At 40.3% G+C, this 20695-nt stretch overlaps 2 protein-coding genes and 1 long non-coding RNA gene across 3 annotated transcripts; all 3 read right to left on the reverse strand.

Moving 5' to 3' along the window:
* Nucleotides 1-1169: 1169 nt before the first annotated feature.
* LOC104444814 (zeatin O-xylosyltransferase) lies at nt 1170-2874 on the reverse strand. The gene has a single exon (XM_010058573.3). The coding sequence runs from the start codon at nt 2814-2816 to the stop codon at nt 1395-1397; it is 1422 nt and encodes a 473-aa protein (XP_010056875.2). The 5' UTR covers nt 2817-2874; the 3' UTR covers nt 1170-1394.
* A 10248-nt stretch (nt 2875-13122) lies between these two features.
* Nucleotides 13123-13899, reverse strand: LOC120290972. Its single transcript, XR_005548784.1, has 2 exons — nt 13729-13899; nt 13123-13595 (listed from the first exon to the last, which is right to left on the reverse strand). It is a non-coding gene; the product is annotated as an uncharacterized LOC120290972 (long non-coding RNA).
* Nucleotides 13900-13929: 30 nt separating this feature from the next.
* Nucleotides 13930-14789, reverse strand: LOC120286922 (reticulon-like protein B18; the record flags this gene model as incomplete). The annotated part of the gene is made up of 5 exons (XM_039299533.1): nt 13930-13994; nt 14088-14157; nt 14264-14405; nt 14482-14556; nt 14671-14789. Coding segments are annotated over 5 exons (471 nt in total), but the record flags the coding sequence as incomplete, so codon positions are not given.
* Between the last annotated feature and the right edge of the window lie 5906 nt (nt 14790-20695).

Raw genomic sequence — 20695 nt, forward strand, 5'->3', positions numbered from 1 at the left:
TAAACCCATGCCTACATACTCCCCCCCCAAAAAAAAAAAAAAACACTTAGAACCCTGGACTTTGTAAGTAGCTTTGATTGAACAGCTTGCACGCAATCAAGCAATTGGTAAATTAGAATAGGAAACTTTAGTTCCTGAATTGGAAATCCTACGACCTTCTAACAAATCATAATAACCATTCTTTTTTTTTCATATTCGATATATTTTCATACTATGTATAATTACTAAAGTACGAGACCTTGTCCACAAACATATTTAGAGATTAAAGTATACACTATTAATTATGCAACAAAGAAATTTCCACGAGTGGCTTGATTTGGGATTTTAGTTATTCAATCTCTCGCTAACCATCTAATTAAGGGTCAATCAAATTGCTTATGGAATTCTTTTTTTGTGGACGGTATATGATATAGTTAAACTTTATTTAATTATCCGCAATGACACTATATATAGTGTCATTTAGAAAAAGAAGATGACAATTATGTAAGACTATTATATTAAGAGGGTGGCTGGTTGAACTTATTATTCTTGGGTTGCAATCCATCCTTCTTGCTAACTCTCCAATCCCGTAGTCAAGTTAAGCTAGTGCCCATCCACAGGAAACCAAGAAATGGTCTCATCGTCAAACATCGTATTCACAATTATAAAAGAAAACCGGTGTATGAATTATTCACAATTGGGACCACTTAATCGCACTTTCTAACATCTTTTGGTTCATCGCAGCTATTACCTAACATGTTACCAAAAAATCCTTCGAAAATCTAATTATTTCAATACTTTAATCTTGAAGTCTTTGGATTTACTACGATCATCACCAGAATTAAAGGTTTTTTTCTCTTTGATCAGCAATGTATATACCGTCTTTGGATAGATAGAAGTGAGATCCTTACTATATTATATTAACGGGAGCATGTCGGTAAGAGCATGACTGGTAGTTCAGCTTTCTACCTTTCCTCCGTATATAAGAGACTCGTTGGTTCCATGCATGATGATGGACAATAATTCAGATTGATCTTGGTATTAAGTTTTGAAGTACAATTCTTTATTCCTAGGACGTCCGGCACATGAATTAGATATAGCCTCAACCACAATAGTATAATTCAAGAGCCTAGGACAAATCACGATCGAAATTTTTATAATTCTTCAAATAATAATAAATCTAAACCCGTTCTATTAGATCAAGTCAATCATATATTGAGAATACAAAGATAAATCTATATTAAACCTCATTAAAAACACAAGCTCTTATATTATTTTTATATTGCGAATCTGCGATTGATTTTTGTTCATTGAATCGCTCATACAATAGGTTTTTATAAAATGTTCTTGTTCTCTCCTCTCTTAATTATGATTTATCATTAATGCGGAAAAAGAACGAGGACCTTGGAGACAATCTATCTACAGATGTGAGCGATGAAAGAGTCCAACTCGGCCCGGGAAACTCCGCCCTCATCCATTGACCCCCGGACAACCGCCCCTAACTCAGCCGCCCTCTTCCTCGCCTCCTCCCCTTCCTCTGACACCATGAGCGCCTTCACGGCGCCTTCGATGGTGGACGACTTCACGAGGTCGTCTTGGCTCATCCAATCCTTGACGATAAGTCCAATCTTGAGGACTCGTGTGATCAAGACCGCATTCCGGGGCTGATCCGAATGCATAGGCCATGCGAGGATCGGCACTCCCATGCTGATGCTCTCCATACAAGAGTTCCACCCGCAGTGGCTCAAGAACCCGCCGGTCGCCGGGTGCCCCAAGATCTCGAGCTGCGGTGCCCAGTCCCTCACCACCACCCCTAAATCTCGAGCCGCCACCATCTCTTCGAACCCCTGGGGCAGTTGGATTATCCTCGCCTCTCCTCCTCCGCCGAAAATGTCCGCCTTATCAGCTTCCCTTAATACCCAGATGAACTTCTGCCCACTATATTCCAACCCCATGGCGATCTCGCGGATCTGCTCGTCGCTCAGCACCGTCGTGGTGCCGAACGACACATACATCACAGAGCTTGGCGCTTGCTTGTCGAGCCACTCCATGCACCCGTGAGCCGATCTTCTCGACCTCTTTTCGGGTACTTTGACCGGGTTGAACGGCCCGATTGCCCAGTGCTTGGTTGCGGTGCCGTTTGCTGTTGCGCTGGCATATAAGTCTACGAAACGGCCTTCGACGACCCTGCATGTGTTGTAGATGCACCCCGAGTGGAATTTCTTGCACTCGTTCTGTGACGCGTAGAACTTCAGGAACTCGTCGGTGGAGGAGTCGAGGAGGGACGGCAAGCCCTTGGAGGCGATGAGCTCCGCGATGTCGACCTCCACCTCCGGCGGGGGTGCCATCCCTATGCTCTCCCACGTGAACCAACAGAGCGTGAACGCGGAAATAGGGTTGAATTCGTAAATCTCAGCGTTGGGGACCGAGGCAGCGTCCTGGACCACAGAAGCCATCAGTGAGTCGTGGACCACTACGACCCGCCTCGACCCCGAGGACAGGGAGCGGATGAGGGAGGCAACGGGGCCTCGAAGTGACGAAGTGGCATCGAACGCCGGCTGGAGTTGGGAGGGGAACTTGTAAGGGGAACTAAGGCTGGGGGCGGGGGAGGGGATGGGCGGGGTTGGTAAGTCGTGGAAGCGGATGTCGCTGGCCGCGGATGAGGGTGGGACGTGGGAGCGGAACCTGGCCTGGCGGTTGTGGGAGGCGGAGCCAACATAGTGGACGGGGATGCCGTAGCAGGCGACGAGGTGAGCGAGCTCGAGGAGCTGGTTGAGGTGGCCTTGCGCCGGAAGAGGCACCATGATCACCGTCACCGATCCTGAGACGTCTTCCATTTTTGGTGTTGGTTCGAGAGGCAAAATTCGGTTTGGGGTGCTGTGTGTTTGCGTTTGAGGGGTAAGCTTCTTGGGTTTTGTAGAGCGAGAATGGAATCCGAAGACAGGATCGTTTTGACCTTTTTTTTATTAGTTTCTTATTTTTAACTTCCTCATATTTCAGGTAAAAAAATTTTAGTGGAGATGTGCTAGAGGTGGCCCTAAATTTACCCTTGAAATGGCTTCATCCACTCCCTAGAGGTTCGAAAAGACGAAATTATCCAACTCCAACTCGTGTATCTCATTCCTCGTTGTCATCTTATCTCAATCGAATCTCCGTGTTTCACCTGCTCACCTCTATTATGTTTCTTTGTTTCCTTCTTGTCCTAATAATGCACGCAAGAGGGCCCCTCCCTTTTTGTTTAGTTTTTGAGTACTAAAGCAAAGTATGCGATGAACGAAACTGTCTCTATGAGCCAATTTTGAGCCCCTCGCTGAAATTGCCGGTGGCACTGATGGAGGAATTAGCTCGACAAATCCAATGAAAACCCACAAAGATAGGAGAACAAAACTTGGTCGAGAAAATGGGTGTCTTTTTGGGGCTCGTTACTCGAGAAGAGAGAGAGAATGAATGGTGCCTGGTTGCAGAACGAGGAAGAGGTACGTGAAGAAGTTCGTGAAAGCCATATAGGCATTCTTAGTCTTGCATTCCATGTGCCTCCGAGCACTTCACAGCCCCGGATCTACCCTCTGCCAATCCACCAGGCAATGACACCACCCTCCACCTCCACTACTGTCCCGTATCACTCGTCGTCACTGCTACCCTCTCTCCCTCGGTCGACCCCACCCCCTCTCAGGCTCTCACTTCCAGCTTCACTCCCTGGCCCAGCCGCTCCGACTTCCTGTCATTGAAGAATTTTTTTTCCCCTATATTTTCTTTTTAAGGAAATGGTGTCATTCTTTTTTTAACTTCACAACTGATTATCGGATCAATTCTAACTCCATGAGACAAATAATATACAATAGGTATTCTAACAAATAGTTAACTCTCAGCATGGAAGTCTTCAATAGAGTCGAAATTGAAGAATGCCAAATCACAAAACATCTCTAGTTGCTTTACATCCTCTTGGACTTTGGAACACCAAGCAAATAGCCAAAAGGATTCTGGTGGAATGACCTCGACCCGAGCACTACAGGGCTTTGAACTCAAAGGTCGAGGTTTGGCAGGTGAGGGTAGAGGTGAACACGAGCAGCAAGAAGCTGCTCGTGTTCATCCAAATTTTGGGTGATTCCATCCAAATTTTCCAGAGGTGGATTTAGAGCGGCCTTGTATTATTTCCAAAAGATTATCGTATGTATTCTACTCATCGTACCACTGACTTAATTAATAAAATTACCAGTATGAAGAAGTGAATCGTATCCATGTGTTTTTTGATGAAATGTACGACGGGTTCCCTTTTTTTTTAGGCATGTCTGATTGCATCTGTCACAATAAACTCTTGTTATTCAACTCTATCAAGAAATTATACTTGAGCTGTTTTTCTAAGACCCTTGAAACTTTTGGAGAAAACGATTTAGAGCAAAAATTCAAAACCCTAACATTCTCTCTACTAATATTTTTGCGTGTTCGATTGACTTTGATTGTTTTTTTAATTGATGTGGCGATTCAAACTTTCGTATTTTCACGTTTAGGGATCAATTTTCACGTGAGGAAAGTTTTAAAGAAATATACATGTTAGATAAGTGCTCATGTCCTAAAATTTAAATTTCTTTTAAAAAAACGATTTGTTTAACATGCTATCGCCAAGAAAAAACAAAAATACTGATAAGAACAAGAATAAGAAACGTACGAAGTTTGTTCATAACCAACCAAAAGGAGAAATTAAGTAAGGAGAAATTAAGTTCGCGTTACTGTACTATATACACCTACATATAATAGAGTAATTGTTAAATTATGTCTCGAGTTTAAGTATTTGCAAAACGCAATTTACTTGGACAAGTAGAAGTTCGTGGGACTCCACGAAGATTTACAAAAACAAAAAAAAAAATGGAAGATACGAATTTTTCACTTTATTTGCTATTGGCTCTCCCGTAAACGTAAAAATACGATACTCGGACCAAATCACGTAAATTTCAGGTGTCCTTATTTTTTTTGTTTATTTCTCTGGTGATTTCACATTGACATAAATTGCAAGATTCTGTCGTTTCCGCGTATTATATTCCAATAGTAATTATAAAGGCTTGAATGTCGAGGGGCCCATATTAGGGTTCCCATGAAACCACGTTTGATGAGAGCTTTGAGCATCTTTGTCGTGTTGATAGTTAGGACAAGTTGGTCTGCATGTCCGACACTTCTCCTTCCATTTCATGGTCGCTAGGACTGCAATGACCTGGAAAAATGACGTGTGGAATATAATTTCTGTTGACACAAAAAAATTCCCAAATCTCTAACCGTCGATTCGGACTAAATATGACCGAGCAAGACCATGGCTAAAATAGAATTTGCTAATTTGTTTTGGTCCCCTACTATGGGCAATCGACAAAGCGACGAGAAGTTGCCGATAGGTGGTACGTTACTTAGCGTCGGTGAATGGGACTTGGTTTAGTCGATGAAGGAAATGAAGTTGAAGTGAAGATCGATGAATGGAGAATAAGACAAGTGCTCGAGTCACGAAACCAACAATTCAATCGTGGAGCTCGCACAATCATTGAATGAAAATGGCCGAGAAACCTGGGTTGTAGTAACTGCCAAGTAGAGGAATTGCAAGCTGCGGAAGTAACCGTCAACGTGGGGCGAGTGGTGATACCATGATGGTCGAGTGGTAGGATTTTCAGTAACCTTTTATAAATACATATTGCTTATTTTAGAAGTCACGTAGGATGTTATTTGCTTTCTTTATGATCGTTATTAACTACTTGTAGTAGTATAAATGCTTAACTTATAGTCTGTAGAAGGACTTGTGAATCAGCCGATGAACATCAGTTCTTTAATTTTATGTTCATGTTATCTTTACATTTTAGTATCCCCTTACATGGGTGGCCACCATTGCCATAAGTCTTCCCACCTTTAATTTTCTCCTCGGTTCGCCTTTCCTATTAAAAAATCAGCAAAAGGCTCCCTCAAATCCTTTGTTGGTTGGTTTATTGATCTATCCATCCTTTAAAATGTATTTTATCGACAGTTTCTATGAAACAATTTTAGAAAAACTTGTGGAGGGGCCATGAATCCATGTCCGAGGTCAGCAGTTCATAACTCTCTCTATGTAAAGGTAACAATGTTCAATAATGACATAGATATCAATTTGAGATTTGCTCACGACATGACTCGGAATTTGTAATCTTGAAAAAAAAAATTTGAGCTTTCGTTTATGTTTCCTTCATGAACTTGCTTAGGCACCAGCATAAAATCCAATTTTCCCATCCTTAAAAAGCCGAACAAGTTTAATTATATTGAATTGTTTTTGATAAAAGCATCCTATATTAGTAATTTACATTGATAACTATCGCATGAATAGAAACATATCTCTCTGCTCGATCTCATACGATCTCAAGCATTGATGTTTCTGAATTTCTCCTTCCGGCATATATTCCCCGCAAGAATCTTTGACTTTTCCATTCAAGCTAAAAAAAGTGCCGCTATTGCAGAGATTAAATGCAATTCACATATACACGTCCAGCACACGGACTCGGTCGTGGCCCTAGTACATTCATATCGAATCTCGAAGATATGTATCCATTTGTTTCATATCGAATCTTCAAGATATGTATCATCAAATGGAGAGAGATTACCGGGAAGCTGGTTAACTATTTCCGGATTTCGACAATATATCATTTTCAGGTTATGGTCTTTATCAGCAAACCCACACAAGATTAAGCAAACAAAAAATCAATCGAGAGATTATACTGAGTTCTCACAAGTGGAGATGAAATAGAGACACTCGTTGTGATCTACTACTACTACGATGACGACAACATTAAAGGACAACTCTCTTGTCCTTGAAGGGTTGGTCGCTTTCTGTGACCACCAAATTGTTAATCGTTTTAGTGCCCTTGATGCCGTCCACGATTGTCTAATTGCGATTTTGACGCTCAACTAAATTGATATATTTCTTTTATTTTCATTTTGTCATTTTGAGGTTCTCTTTTTCTGTGACCACCAAATTGTTAATCGTACTAGTGCCCTTGATGCCGTCCGTGATTGTCTAATTGTGATTTTGACGCTCAACTAAATTGATATATTTCTTTTATTTTCGTTTTATCCTTTTGAGGTTCTCTGTGATTAGGGATGGATATAGGAACTCTTGCTTAATGGGACAATCAATGAGATCTACTGGCCATTTTGGAGTTCTAGGGAATTTCAGGAAAAGCAAAATTTAGATCGAAAACCCCATTTTTCTTTTAATAACATAGATACGCATATAGACAGATGGGTGAGGATTTCTCTTTGGTACTCAATACAAGCTTTTCGAACCCAACACGACAACCTATCATGTGTGAATCAAGACCAAACGATAAGGTTGACCATCACATGCAACCCAAATAATCGAGAAGATATCATTCATGGCTCCAAATAGGAGCCGTGTCCATTCACAAATAATAGAACCGAGTCATCTAGGACTCAGCTTACACGCGAGGGGAGTGTCAACTGTAATCCTTCATTGCTTAAACATCATATATGCATATAATCTCCTCTACCCAATGATTTAAGCTTTTGAATTGGACATTTTAGAAATCATCACAGCATGCCATGCTAGGCTCAGTTGGATGCCCCGCTGGAAAAGAAAATGCAGTGAGTTCACGCGATTAGATATGTCTAAAGATTACAAGCCAGATGAAATGAAAAACATTGTTAAATCCTGTTCATTGAAATTTTCTTATTAATATCGTTTGGCCAAATATACTCATCGTAGTTTATGAGTACGAGTCTTGCGCTACCACGCACCATAACATACATTCGTCATTAGATTGAATCTATAGAAAAGAGAACCTTATCTTGGTTTTTACCATACTCTACATTTAATAGACAAAGATGAAAACTGCATTATATTTTTTAATTTGCCCTCGGATATTAATCGGAGGGTCAGTTAATTGCCGGCTTAATGATTTTGGATGGGCCTTTTGAATGTGCTTAAGTACGTCCTTGACAACAACTACATGTGACATCCTAAAATTCGACCCCGTTTCGATAAAGTGAAATGGGCATTTCGTCGATGTGCCTATAGTCCTTTTTCTCTGAGATGATCACTCACGAGTTAACTAACCTATTGGGTGAAGCCGTTAAGGAATGTATCTGCAGTAAAATCCCTAAAAGCTACCTAATTAGTTTGATTGGGCTAAAATCACATCTGATCGATTTTTAACCACGAAATTGAACTCGATTTCGGGAATCGAATTTTAAGCGTGTCATAATTCTTTTTTTTGTAGGACCTTGTCTCATCGCTCGTCAATTTATTGACGAGTCCGAAATTTCAAGAAAGAAATTATCGGAGGAAAAATCGAAGACCAAAAGAAAATAGAAAAGAAAAAAAAAGACTAATGGTATTATGTTATTTTATTTCTTTTCTCTCCCCTCTTTCCCTTTTCTCTCTTTTTCTCTCTCTCTTCTCTCGCCAAGCCGCCACCTACCTTCCCGACCCCTTGCCGCCCCCAACCAACTCACTTCCTCTCTATTTTGCAGCCAAACCAGCAACCCACCAAGTGGGTTTCCAACACACTCGTGGGTGGTTTTGGGCCGTTTCTAGGCCCGAACCCGAAGGGAAGAATCGTTCCTCGTGTCGTCCCCGTCAAATTGATACGTTTTGCACGCGATTCCAGTGGATAATCTCACTAATCTCTGATTAGTTGGCTAATTATGCTTAATGGTGGTTTAGTTTTAATTAATTATGTTTAGGTGGTTAGATTAGTATGGATTAGTGTTTATTAGTCAATTGTTATGCGAATTAGACAAATTGAATGTGTATTTAGCAAGTAAACGCGGTCTACTATTTATTGGAAGTGTCTCGGGATTTTTCCTGACCCTTAGTGGGCTTCAATTAGGCTTTTCGGGCCTAAGTGGAATTTTTGGTATTTAAATATTAATTTTCGGAATTAAATTAAATAATTATTTATTTTCTGGAAATTCAACTGGGATGGCCCGGGACCGGAATTTTATGCTGGTGATCGTGGTGAAGTCCGTTTGTTTAATTGGACTTTATTTTGAGCTAAATTGAATTTTTAATATTTATTAATTAATTTTCGAAATTAATTAATTATTTATTTATTTTTCGGAAATTAAGTTTGAGATGGCCAGTGACCAAAATTTTATGTTGATGATCGTGGTGCAGTCTGTTTATTTAAATGGGCTTTATTTTGAGCTAAATTGGATTTTCTAATTTTGGTGTATTTCTTATGATTAGTGAGGATTTACTTTTGTCTTTTAGTTAGCATAAAATTTACTGTATCTCTTATATTTAGTTAGAGATATTTGGTAGAGCTTTCCTTTCCTTTTTTTTCAGTTAAGCAAGAAGTTGTATAAATATTTGTAGTATACATTGAGCAAATTATGAATTATCTCATGATATTAGAGTAGGAAGTTCTAAGTTCAAATCTTTTCGAGCCCCATTTATGTCACAATTAAATATGCCAACGCTTAGTACTAAGCAAAAAGACCAAACTAAACGTGAGGTAGAGTGATAAAATATATAATTATTAAATCATACCATTATCTAATAGCTTAAACATTTAAGCCATAATTCCATATAATCTCACGTGAAATTGAAGTCAATCATGGGAGTTGATTGGATATCCTCCAAATTAGGAGCCAAGGTGAGGTGGAAAGGCACACGAAGGAACCCTTCTACAGTTGCATAGGCTAGTAGCGGCAATTATGACAATATTGTAAATAATAGTCGAGGAGATCCAAAGGGGATTGATACAATAACAAAAATTGGCAATGATTAATATCAACATTTGGTCAATCTACTCACAACGATAAAACCTCCCACTTCAAATGATTAACTCACTAGTAAGGTCTATTGGCCCAACGATTTTTCCACAAATTGAATTATCGATAGTGGTGCCCTTGAATAGATGATAGGGTAGCTTTTGCTTCTAAATCGATCGAGGAATGTCGGGGGTGCTTATCCTTTACAAACTTCTGATGGAAAAGTGACTCATGCCATCAAGAGAGGCAATGTTTATTTAAGCCCTAATTTTATTTTGCACAGTGTGCTATATGTCCCAAACTTTAAGTGCAATCTTATTTCTGTAGAAAATTGAGTTTGAATTTGCAATACTTAGTAACGTTATTCTCTTCTCGATATGTCATACAAGGACCTATCCTTGAAGAGATTGATTGAAGTGGATAATCTTCAAGAAGGGGTTTATCATCTTGGATGTACAGGCTCTGATTTGACTTTTCCAACAGTCAAGGGATAAAATATTGACATTTGGCATCAAAATTGGGGAACCGGTCATGGCAAGCTTCGAACTTGATCACCAGTGTTAAAATATATAAAAAAAAAAAGGTGTTGATTGGTTTGATATATGTTTTCATGCAAAACAAGCCCATTCCTCATTTATTTTAAGTTAAATAAAGTAAGTGGATGTTTTGATTTGTTGCATTGTGATGTTTGGGGATCATAATCAGACAGGGTCTCTTTCCGGCGCACATTATTTTTTAACCATAATCGAGGATTATAGTCGGGCAATTTGGGTCTATTTAATGAAGAAAAAATCAAAGGCATACAAAATCTCTATTAATTTTTATCATATGGTAAAACTCCAATTTGGTAAAGTAGTTAAAATGAAGCAGAGTCATAATGGCCGTGAATTTCTTTCTAATTCCATGAAGCTTTTTTTCTCCCCCAAAAGTGGAGTCATGCATTAGACGTCATCGCACCACTGTTGAATGGGCAAGTTGAAAGAAAATACCGACACATCCGCAATGTAGCACTTCATTTTCAAGCAAATCTAACAATTTGTTTTTGGGATGAATGCATATTAACGACTACTTATCTAATCAATTATACTCCAACTTGGTTATTATCTAAAAAAACACCTTTCGAGCTTTTATTTCGGATTATAGTCACTTGCAAGTTTTTGTTGCCCTGTGGTATACTCACAAACTGTCAAAGGGCAAAAATAAATTTGAGGCAAAAAGGGCAAGAAATTGTGTATTTTTGGGATATCCAAATGGTTTGAAGGTTTGGAAGGTTTTTTTTTTTTTTTTTTGATGACCCGGGAACCCCTGTACAGCCGGCAGCCGGCGAGGTAAACCCGGGGTGACACTAGCGGAGGACCCACCACCCCGACGTCATACTTAAGATCCCGTGCGGCTAGCGAGATTCAAACTCCTCTCCTCGCAAAGGATCATGGGAGCCTTATCCAACTAGACCACCGCAGGCGGTGGTAGGTTTGGAAGGTTTTTGATTTGGAAAACCGAAGAATTATTGGTATCTCGTGATATTGTTATCTATGAAGAGAATTTCCCATTTGCTCAACACCTGCACATGAGAATCAAGACTCTCTTCCTCTTTTACCACCAGCCTGTGACCTAGGTTCTATTGATGAGGGTTGAATCAACTCCAGTGGGAGGAGAAAAGGGTACCAAGCCAGGTTTGTCAAGAAAATGGGCAAACAATGATATAGGATTGTGATGGTACAGTCCAAGTTAAAGAGCAACCTAGTGGGCAGCCCAATGACCAAATTCCAGTCCCAACTTGACTGGCACGACAAAAAAGACAGCCAACCCGTCCGTCAGATTATGTGTACTGTATGGTCCAAACGAAGACCCCAATTCCTCAGCCCACTCCATTGATATCTTCAGGTATGGTCTTTCCAATCGAGAAACTTTTTTCTTATGAACAATTTGACGAGCCTCACATCATCTTTTTAGCTATTGTTGATTCTAATATTGAACCTAGGAATTACACCAAGGCTATTAAAAATCGTTTGTGGAGAGAAGCGACGGTGGCAAAATTAAAGAACTCGAAGGATAAGACTTGGACTTTGGCAACTTTGTCGGAAGGTAAGGCCTTATTTGTTTATTTTTGTTTCTGGTCCCTAGAATAAAATTTATGTTCTTTTGTTCCGGGTAACAAAAAGGAACAAAAACGCGTTTGGTAAAAATTTTGTTCCCGGGAACAAAAATCTATTTTTTTATTCCTAGGAATAAATTTGGAACAAAAACAAGAAGTAGAAAAAAGTTGTTTCTTACTCCCGAGAACAATTCCGAGAAATAATTTTCTCTCTCCTCTTTTTTTCTTCTCTTTCTTTTATTCTTATTTTCTTCTTCTTCTTCTTCTTCTTCCTCCTCCTTTGCCGGTCACTGGCCTTGGCCAAGGCCAATGCCAACGACCAGCCAAACAAGGGCCAGCAACCTCACCGGAGCGTCACCGCCCCCGAAGACACCGAGCCATGGCAAGGCTCATAGGGCCGAGCCTCACCGATGGCTGGGCGAGCTCAACCTTGCCGGTGGCCTCGGTGGCCAGGCGAGCCTCGCCGGCCGGCGCGAGGCTCGGCCACCAGGCCACCGGTGAGGCTCCGCCTTGCCCAATCTAGTGAGGCCGAGCCTTGTGGTGGCCTAGCGAGGCTCCGGCGAGCTCGCGAGCCTCCCCGCCCGATCACCACCATGGCTAGTGACCAGCCACAAAGAGAAAAAAAAAATGAAAAATATTGAAAAACTAAAAGAAACAACAAAATTATACAAGTTTACCAAGTGCGTTCTTATACTCAAAATTTGTTCCCAGGAACAGAAACAAAAAAAAAACAAAAAAAAAACTATTTATGTTCAAAAATTATTCCCCGGAACATAAACGTTACCAAACGCACCCTAAAAAACTCACAAGGAGCAAGTGGGTTTACAAAATCAAGCATCAAGTTGACAACAATAGTGAGCAATATAAAGCTCGTCTTATCCCCCAAGCGATTCACCTAGATACAAGGCGTGGAGTTCCATGAAACCTTCCCACCGATGGTGGCTAAACTAGTCGGGTGTCTTTTGGGTTTTGCATTGGCTCATAATTGGGAGTTGTATCGGATAGGGGTGAGCATGGTCCGGGTTGGTCCGGGCCACCCCCTAACCCTAGGACCAACCCGTACAGTGTCGGTCCTCAATTTTTAGGACCAAGGACCGACCCTATTGAGCCTGGGACCAAGGACCGGACCAACCCAATGGGTTCGGTCCGGTTCCAGGGTCAACCCGGACCGATCTATAATTTTTTTCATCTTTTTTTTTTTACTCCTAAAAAGTAAACATACAAAAGTATCTCAATCAGTGTATGAAATCGACAATGTAGCATATAAGACAAAAAAAGTATCTCAATAATTTTTTTCGTCTTGTATATACATAACTAGATCTAATGAATTTTTTTCATCATGCATATACATAACTAGATCAAACACAAAGCTTCCCAGGTTCTTCTCCAACAGTAGATAAGCCACTAGGACAGAAGGAAAAAACAGGCCTAACTCTACGGTCTATCTAAATGCCCGCATTCCAAAATTGCAAGAGCCATAGTGATTTGAATAGAATATACATTATACAGAAAAGGTATTAGTTTTACAGACAGATTATTCACCGGAGGGGGGAGAACCCATTTTTCGCATTGCAAGATCTACAACGCTCCTCGGACAGTACAACAGTGTCTCGGATGTCGCTGATAAAGCCTCGGCACTAGTCACAGGACATCTTTTCTGCGACAACTATAGCCTTGTCCGGCTGCTCCTGTGCTAACTCTTCCTTTTCAGCTTCTGCAGCTACTTCAAGATTTGCTCCCGAATGTTGTCGATGGTAACGCAGAACCACGACAGATATGAACGCTGTCAAGAGACCAATACCAAACTGTCAAGTTAAGTAGACACTGATGCTCTGAACAAGTTTAGTCGTCAACAACTACTTCACAAAAGTCTACACCGTGTCTTAAATTTCAGAGACTCGTCTTTTTAAGTTCACCTGTGAGCAAGCGAGTTTTTTATAGTCGTCAGGTTCCAGAAGGCCATGATTGCTGATGCGGCCACGATTTTCTTGTGGGAGCAAGCAACCCACGCTTCAAGAACCCACCATTTGGAGCACTCAACTATACAAACCGAGGTACGCTTAGTCTATAAGCATAAGCAGGTAAAATTTATATACGTTATCAGCAAACGTATGTACCTTTTGGCTTATCCGAGCTGAATAGCGCAAGTATAGTTTCGGGGCGGTGAAGCTGACAAAGAACCCTGCTCAAAGTAAAAAAGAATAAGGCATTAATATTCATTGCAAAACAGGTTCTCACTTTGGTGCAGTACAATTATGAGCTTGCTCTCACTAACCAATTGCGCATAGCCTCCGAAGCGTGATGAGATGGCCATATTCAGCTCCAAGAAGGAGAAACGGAGCTACCTGATCAGGAAAAAAAAAAAAAGTCGATCAAGGATGAACGACCTAAGCAATCTGCACATAAGGATTGAACATGAATATTGAATACTAGCCCACCACCACGACATACTTTTAGGGTCATGGATGGCTCTCCCGAGAAAAGCTCTCGCCTCTTTGAAATTGCGAGATTAGCAGCAGGAAGTATCAATCTAGCCACTCTCAAGATGTCATCTTCTTTTAACTGGATGTCACGCCTCTTCTCAATATTATTCCTGCATCAGCGCTGCACCTTAGCTCACAAATTTATCCAAATGGAGAAACAGAGCAAACACTAGAGTGAGACTATACCTTTGACAGATGGAATTGGAGAAGAAAGATAACCCCAACAAGAGAAGCCCCAGTTGGCAAATTGCAGAGAAAATGCTTATAACATAAGCCATCACGAAGATAATCAGATATCACCCTTCACCAGGTGCTCTTGCAATCAAAAACCCATGTAGACATAAGCCAAACAAACAAAAAATGACTTCATCACACCTGAAGCTGATTCCTTGAGCAAAGCAAGAAGACAAGAAGCAGAGAGACCCTACACCAAACCAGAGTGTCGATTTCGCGACATCTCTCCACAATATCAAATCAGTAATCCCCCTGTCCGATTCGGTCCAGATTCTTATTGTCCCTCGCAAAATCAGTTCCTTCACAAAAGCAAATCGAACATCCAACTCTGCAAGATTAGGAACATCCATCAACAATGCGGCATTGTGCAACTAAACTATAAATACCATTAGGGTTTCTAATTAGGGATTCTTCTTTTTCCTTCTGATTTACTCGGCGATAAGCAAGGCGACCGGCGCGAGTGGTGAGCGGCAAGTGCGAGCATCGAGTGGGGCGAGCGTTAACCGGCGAGCGGCAAGAGTTGAGCGAGGCTAGCGGCGAGCGGCGAGCGTTAAGCAAGGCTAGCGGTGAGTGGCGAGTGGCGACTAATACCTAGCCAAACCGGTCACGTACACGAAGCAAACATGGAAAAACAAATCAACACAAATCAAGAGCATACATGAGGTTGAAGATCTCAAATGAAGCACAAAGTAGAACTCACTAGCCAAGTTGTGTTCGGAAAGCAAGGGCGAGCTGAGCGTTAGGGTTTCTAATTAGGGCTTCTTCTTTTTCCTTCTGATTTCCTCGGCGATAAGCGAGGCGACCGACGCGAGTGGCGAGCGCGAGCGGCAAGTGCGAGCATCGAGGCGCGCGTCAACGGCGAGCGGCAAGAGTTGAGCGAGGCTAGCGGTGAGCGGCGAGTGTTAAGCAAGGCTAGCGGTGAGTGGCGAGTGGCGAGGGTTGAGTGAGGCCAGCAACGACAGCAAAGGGCTTGTAGCAAGCGCGAGCGGCGCGAGCGGTGAGCGGCGCGAGCGGCACGGGCAACCAGAGGCGAGCAAGGATGCTGTTACTTTTGATTTTGGCAAATTTGAAGAACAAAGAAGACAAAATGGAAGAGAACATACCTTGGGGAAGGAAGCCGCGAGGAGATTTACGGCGTAGACTTTCCACCGTTTTGGACGTTGCGAGTCCGTCACCGTGAAGACTCCATGGTCTTCACGGTGAAGAACACTCTGGATTGTGGACTCGGAGAACATTCTTTGGAGTTTGGACTCTGGAGGACGCCGTGAAGACTGAAGACCTTGACGGCGTAAATCACGCCTTTTGGATGCCGTTTGTCCAAGACAAAGGTGAGTGAGGAGTCAACTTTAACCTAATTTTACTTAGGTTTGACCGTTTTAATATATAAAAGAATTATTCCTTACCAAAAAAAATATAAAAAAATATAAATAATATAATATAAATAATAAACAGGGTTGGTCCGGGTTGGACCAACCCAAAACTCTTAGGACCGAGGACCAACCCGCACAGTGTTGGTCCTGAAATTTCAGGACCAAGGACCGACCTGGGCCCTTGGAAACCGGACCCGACCGGCAGGGGTTGGGCCGGTCCGGGGGTTGGTCCAGTGGTCGACCCCGAACCGCTGCTCACCCCTAGTATCGGATGGATATCAACAATGCATTTCCACATGGCGATTTGGATGAGGAAGTTTATATGAAGCTTCCACCATCTTACACAACAACAGGCTCGAATCGTGTATGTCGAATACAAAAGTTCTTGTATGGTCTACGATGAGCATCTTGAAATTGGTTTTCAAAATTCTCTAATGTATTGAGGGAGTATGGATTTGATCAATCTTTAGGAGATTACTCGTTGTTCACATATTCTCATGATGGTACTTTTCTAGCTGTATTAGTATATGTTGATGATCTCATCTTGGCAAGCAATAATTCAAAATAGGGCATAGTGCTCACCTTAATGAGCATTTTCCTATCAAAGAACTTGGCCAATTAAAGTACTTTTTGGAAATTGAAGTAACGCCGAACGACTTTAAGATTATTTCTATGCCAGAGAAAGTATGTACATGACATCTTATCAGAATGCAACATCCTAGCAGCTAAACTAGTGACTTTGTTGCTGGAATAACAACACCGATTAGCTACAACAACTAGACCTACCATGATAAACCAAAGTCACTATTGTCAATTAGTAGGACATCTACTTTATCTCACAATCACTCAGTTTGAATTATGTTATTTTGTCAACATAATTTCCTAGTTCATGTAGGAACCGAAGAAGTGTCATTTGGAAGCAACTATATGAGTTTTTTGATATCTCAAGAAAAAGCCAGGACAAGGGATCCTATTATCAATCTTGGCTCCACTTCACTTTATTGCCTTTTGTGGCTTCAACTGGGCAAGTTACGCGATTAGTTACTAGTTACTTTGTCATGCTCTGTCGTTGTCATGTCTTGAAGAACCAAGAAGCAGACCACAGTTTCTTAGTCCTCTGATGTAGTTACATATCGTGTTATGGCAACTGCATTTGTGAACCGATTTGGTTGCACACTTTACTTGCCTCCCTCAGGGTATTGCACGACAAACCAATGGGTCTTAATTGCAACAACCAAGCTACCTTACCCATCGAGGCAAACCCAATATTTCATGAACAAACAAAGCACATTAAGATGGATGGCCACTTTGTTCGGAAACACGTAGGGCCTTTTTGTTTGTGTTCTTTTTTTGTTCCCACAAACACAATTTATGTTCTTTTGTACCGGAGAACAAAAAAAAAGAAACACATTTGTTTATGCTTTTGTTCCCGGAAACAAAAATACAAGAAAAACTTGTTTCTTATTCTCAGGAACACTTTTTGAAGAAACAAAAGAACAAAAACACAAAACTTATTTATTTTTTTCTCCTTTTTCTTCTTCTAAACTTTTTTTTTTTTTTTTTTTTTTCTTCTTTTTTTCTTTTCTTTTTCTTTGGCCGCCGCCGGTGACCTCGCCGAGCATCGCTAGCCCCCGAGGCTTGGCCTCGCCTTGGCCGGGCGAGCTCGAGCTCACCCAAATCCGGCAAGGCTGAGCTCGCCCAGCCACCAGCGAGGCTCGGCCTCGCTTGGGCTGGGCTCGCCGAGCTTGCCTAGCCATCGGCGAGGCTTAGCCTCGCTAGGCCATCGCCAGGTTGGCGTCACCCAATAGTGGCCCGGCCAGGCTCGACCTCGGCCGATGGTCGGGCAAGCTCGGCCACACAAATCTAGGCAAGGTTGACCTCGCCCAGCCCAAGCGAGGCCGAGCCTCGCGCGGCCACGGCGAGGCTCGGCCTCCCCAGCCGGTGTGAGGCCAGGTCTCACCAAGCTAGGGCGAGGCCGACCTCACGTCGCTTGGACAAGGCCGAGCCTGGCAAGGCTCACCGGGGGCCAAGCCGGTCTCCGACGAGCTCGCCAAACATCACCCAACCGATCGCTAGCCACGGTGGTGGCCGACCATCGGCCAAAGAGAAAAAGAAAAATAAAAAGGAAAAATAACATAAAAATATTAAAAATCAAAATAAACAAAAAAAATTATACAAGTTTATTAAACGTGTTTCTGTTCTTTTTCTATTTCTATTCTAGGAATATAAATTTTGTACAGCTTACCAAACACGTTCTTTGTTAAAAATTATTTCCGGAACATAAATAGTTTTTTTCTATTTCTATTCCCTAGAACAATCTTTGAATAGAAACGTTATCAAACGCACCCATACAATCGAGCACCATTAGAATTGATCATATACCCACTAGACTTCAACTCACGAACATCTTTATAAAGGCACTAGGTCAAGATTGATTTGCATTTATCATCAACAAGCTTGGCATTTGTGATCTCCATGCACAAACTTGAGGGAGGGTATTGCGGAAAATTTGCTAAAGACTTACATTCTATTTTTCTAATATCTAGTGTATTTCTTATTAGGGATAAGTGCTGTAAAAGTCCTAAAACTTGTCACGAAAATGTAATTAAGACCTAAAACTTGCAAAAAGTGCAATCAAATCCTAAAACTTGTCAAAATGGTTCAATTGAGTCATAAAGTTGACACCGTTAGTCTTATTGACGAAAAATGCTGACGTGGCGCCGACATAGCATTTTAAATTATTTTTTATTTTCCACTTGGCTTTTTAAAATAATTTTTAATATAATTTTTTAGAAAATTTTATTTAAAAACTAAAATTCATTTTTTTTAAATGTTAAAAAAAAAAAAAAACTAAAAACGAATATTCATTTTTTTAAAGAAAAAAGCTAAAATTCATTTTTCTTTTAAAAACTGTTAAAAAAGAAAAAAAAAACTAAAATTCATGGCCTCACCTTGGTCGGGCGACAACCGCGACCATCTCCAACCCCTCCAACAATGGGCGTCGGCAGCGGTGGAAAATAAAAATGAATTTTATTTTTTTTTTTTAAAAGTTTTTTAAAAATGAATTATATTTTTAAATATAATTTTTTAAAAATTTTGAATAAAAATTATTTTAAAAAGCCATATGGAAAATAAAAAATCATTTAAAATACCACATCAGCATTTTCCGTTAATAGGACTAACGGTATTAACTTTAGGACTCAATTGAACCATTTTGACAAGTTTTATGACTTGATTGCACTTTTTACAAGTTTTAGGATTCAATTGCATTTTCATGATAATTTTTAATACTTCTATAGCACTTATCACTTCTTATTATTAGTTAGGATTTACTTTTTTTCTTTGAGATAGCATAATATTCAGTGTATCTCTTATATTAGTTAGAGATATTGGGTAATCTTTTCTTTCCCTTTTCTATTAAGCAATATGTCGTATAAATATTTGTATTATACATTGAGAATAAGTGCATATTCCTACGGCCAAGGACAAATCACAATATGAGTCCTCTTTAACTCTTTGAATACTTAGTTTTGGAGCGATAACCATCGATGAATGGGACTTAGTTTAGCCGATGATGGAAATGAAGATGTTGTAAAGATCGATGAATCAAGAACAAGACAATTGTTCTAGTCATGAAGCCAACAATTTCGCGAGCGGCTATAACAATCCATTCAATCGTGGAGTTCGCAAAATCATTGGATTGTGGAGCCATAAATCTTGAAAGCCACGAATAATAATGGCCAAGAAACATGGACTGTTGTAGCCATCGAGAAGAGGAATCGCAAGCTACAGAAGTAAATATTAATGTGGGGCGAGTGGTGATACCATGATAGTTGAGTGGTTGGTCTTTTATGCCCCATTTTTGGTAACATTTTTTTTTTTTTTTTCTTTTTTTTGTTCCCATAACAGAAAAAGAACAAAAATCTCTTTGATAATGTCAATTTATTTTTCTATTCCTCGAAACAGATCAATGGCCAAAAAATAGATTTGGAACAAAAATAGAAATAGAAAAAACTTACTTCTTTGTTCCCGAAAATAAAAAGAGAAATAAGGTCATTTAAAAAAAAAAGCCCAAAATAACCTAATGCTTGTATTTACACAATCGACACAAGGTCCAATCTCTTGACCTAATCCAAGTCCGCATTTTTCGGAAAAAATAAAAATTCAAAAATTCAAAATTTAGGAAAAAATTTACAAATTAGATTTTGAGTAGTTTTACTAGATTTTAATGTTAATTCTAGTTTAAAATTAGTTTAGCATAAAAATGTGAAAATATTTTGATGAAAATATGATTCAAAATTGAATAAGCTTTTAGGGCCTTACTGTAGGGATTTTTTAATGCCATTTTCTTTTAGAGACAATGCTAGGTCACAAAAGCTTGGTGACTCCAAGCAACATATGCTCTTCTTCTCAAAAGATCTATACACGTGTTTATTGTAATGCCAAAAAATTTACTATCAACATCCTTATATTGTGAGTTATAAATCAATAGGACTCTATTCACATTTCCAACCATCCATCTTTGACTAACTATTATGTTGGATTTTCTTAGCTCATTTTAATTAAATCATTACAAAAGTTCAATTTTATCCAAACATGAAATGTTAAGTCTCTTTACAATTAAATAAAAAAATTGGGAATAGAAATTTTTCTGGTTGTACCAAAGCATTTTTATTCTTTTTTTATTCTAGAAATAGGAATTTTGTATAGTTGGCAAATGTGTTCTACTCAGGAACTCATCTAGGGGTGAGCACAATTTCCAAGTAGAACCGAGAACGGAGAACCGCATCGGAGGA

This window comes from Eucalyptus grandis, chromosome 1 (assembly GCF_016545825.1).
Source record: "Eucalyptus grandis isolate ANBG69807.140 chromosome 1, ASM1654582v1, whole genome shotgun sequence".
Taxonomy (NCBI): Eukaryota; Viridiplantae; Streptophyta; class Magnoliopsida; order Myrtales; family Myrtaceae; genus Eucalyptus; species Eucalyptus grandis.

Excerpts from the sequence above, each read along its gene's own strand:
- LOC104444814 (XM_010058573.3), bottom strand. The coding sequence starts at position 2,816 with ATGGAAGACGTCTCAGGATCGGTGACGGTGATCATGGTGCCTCTTCCG.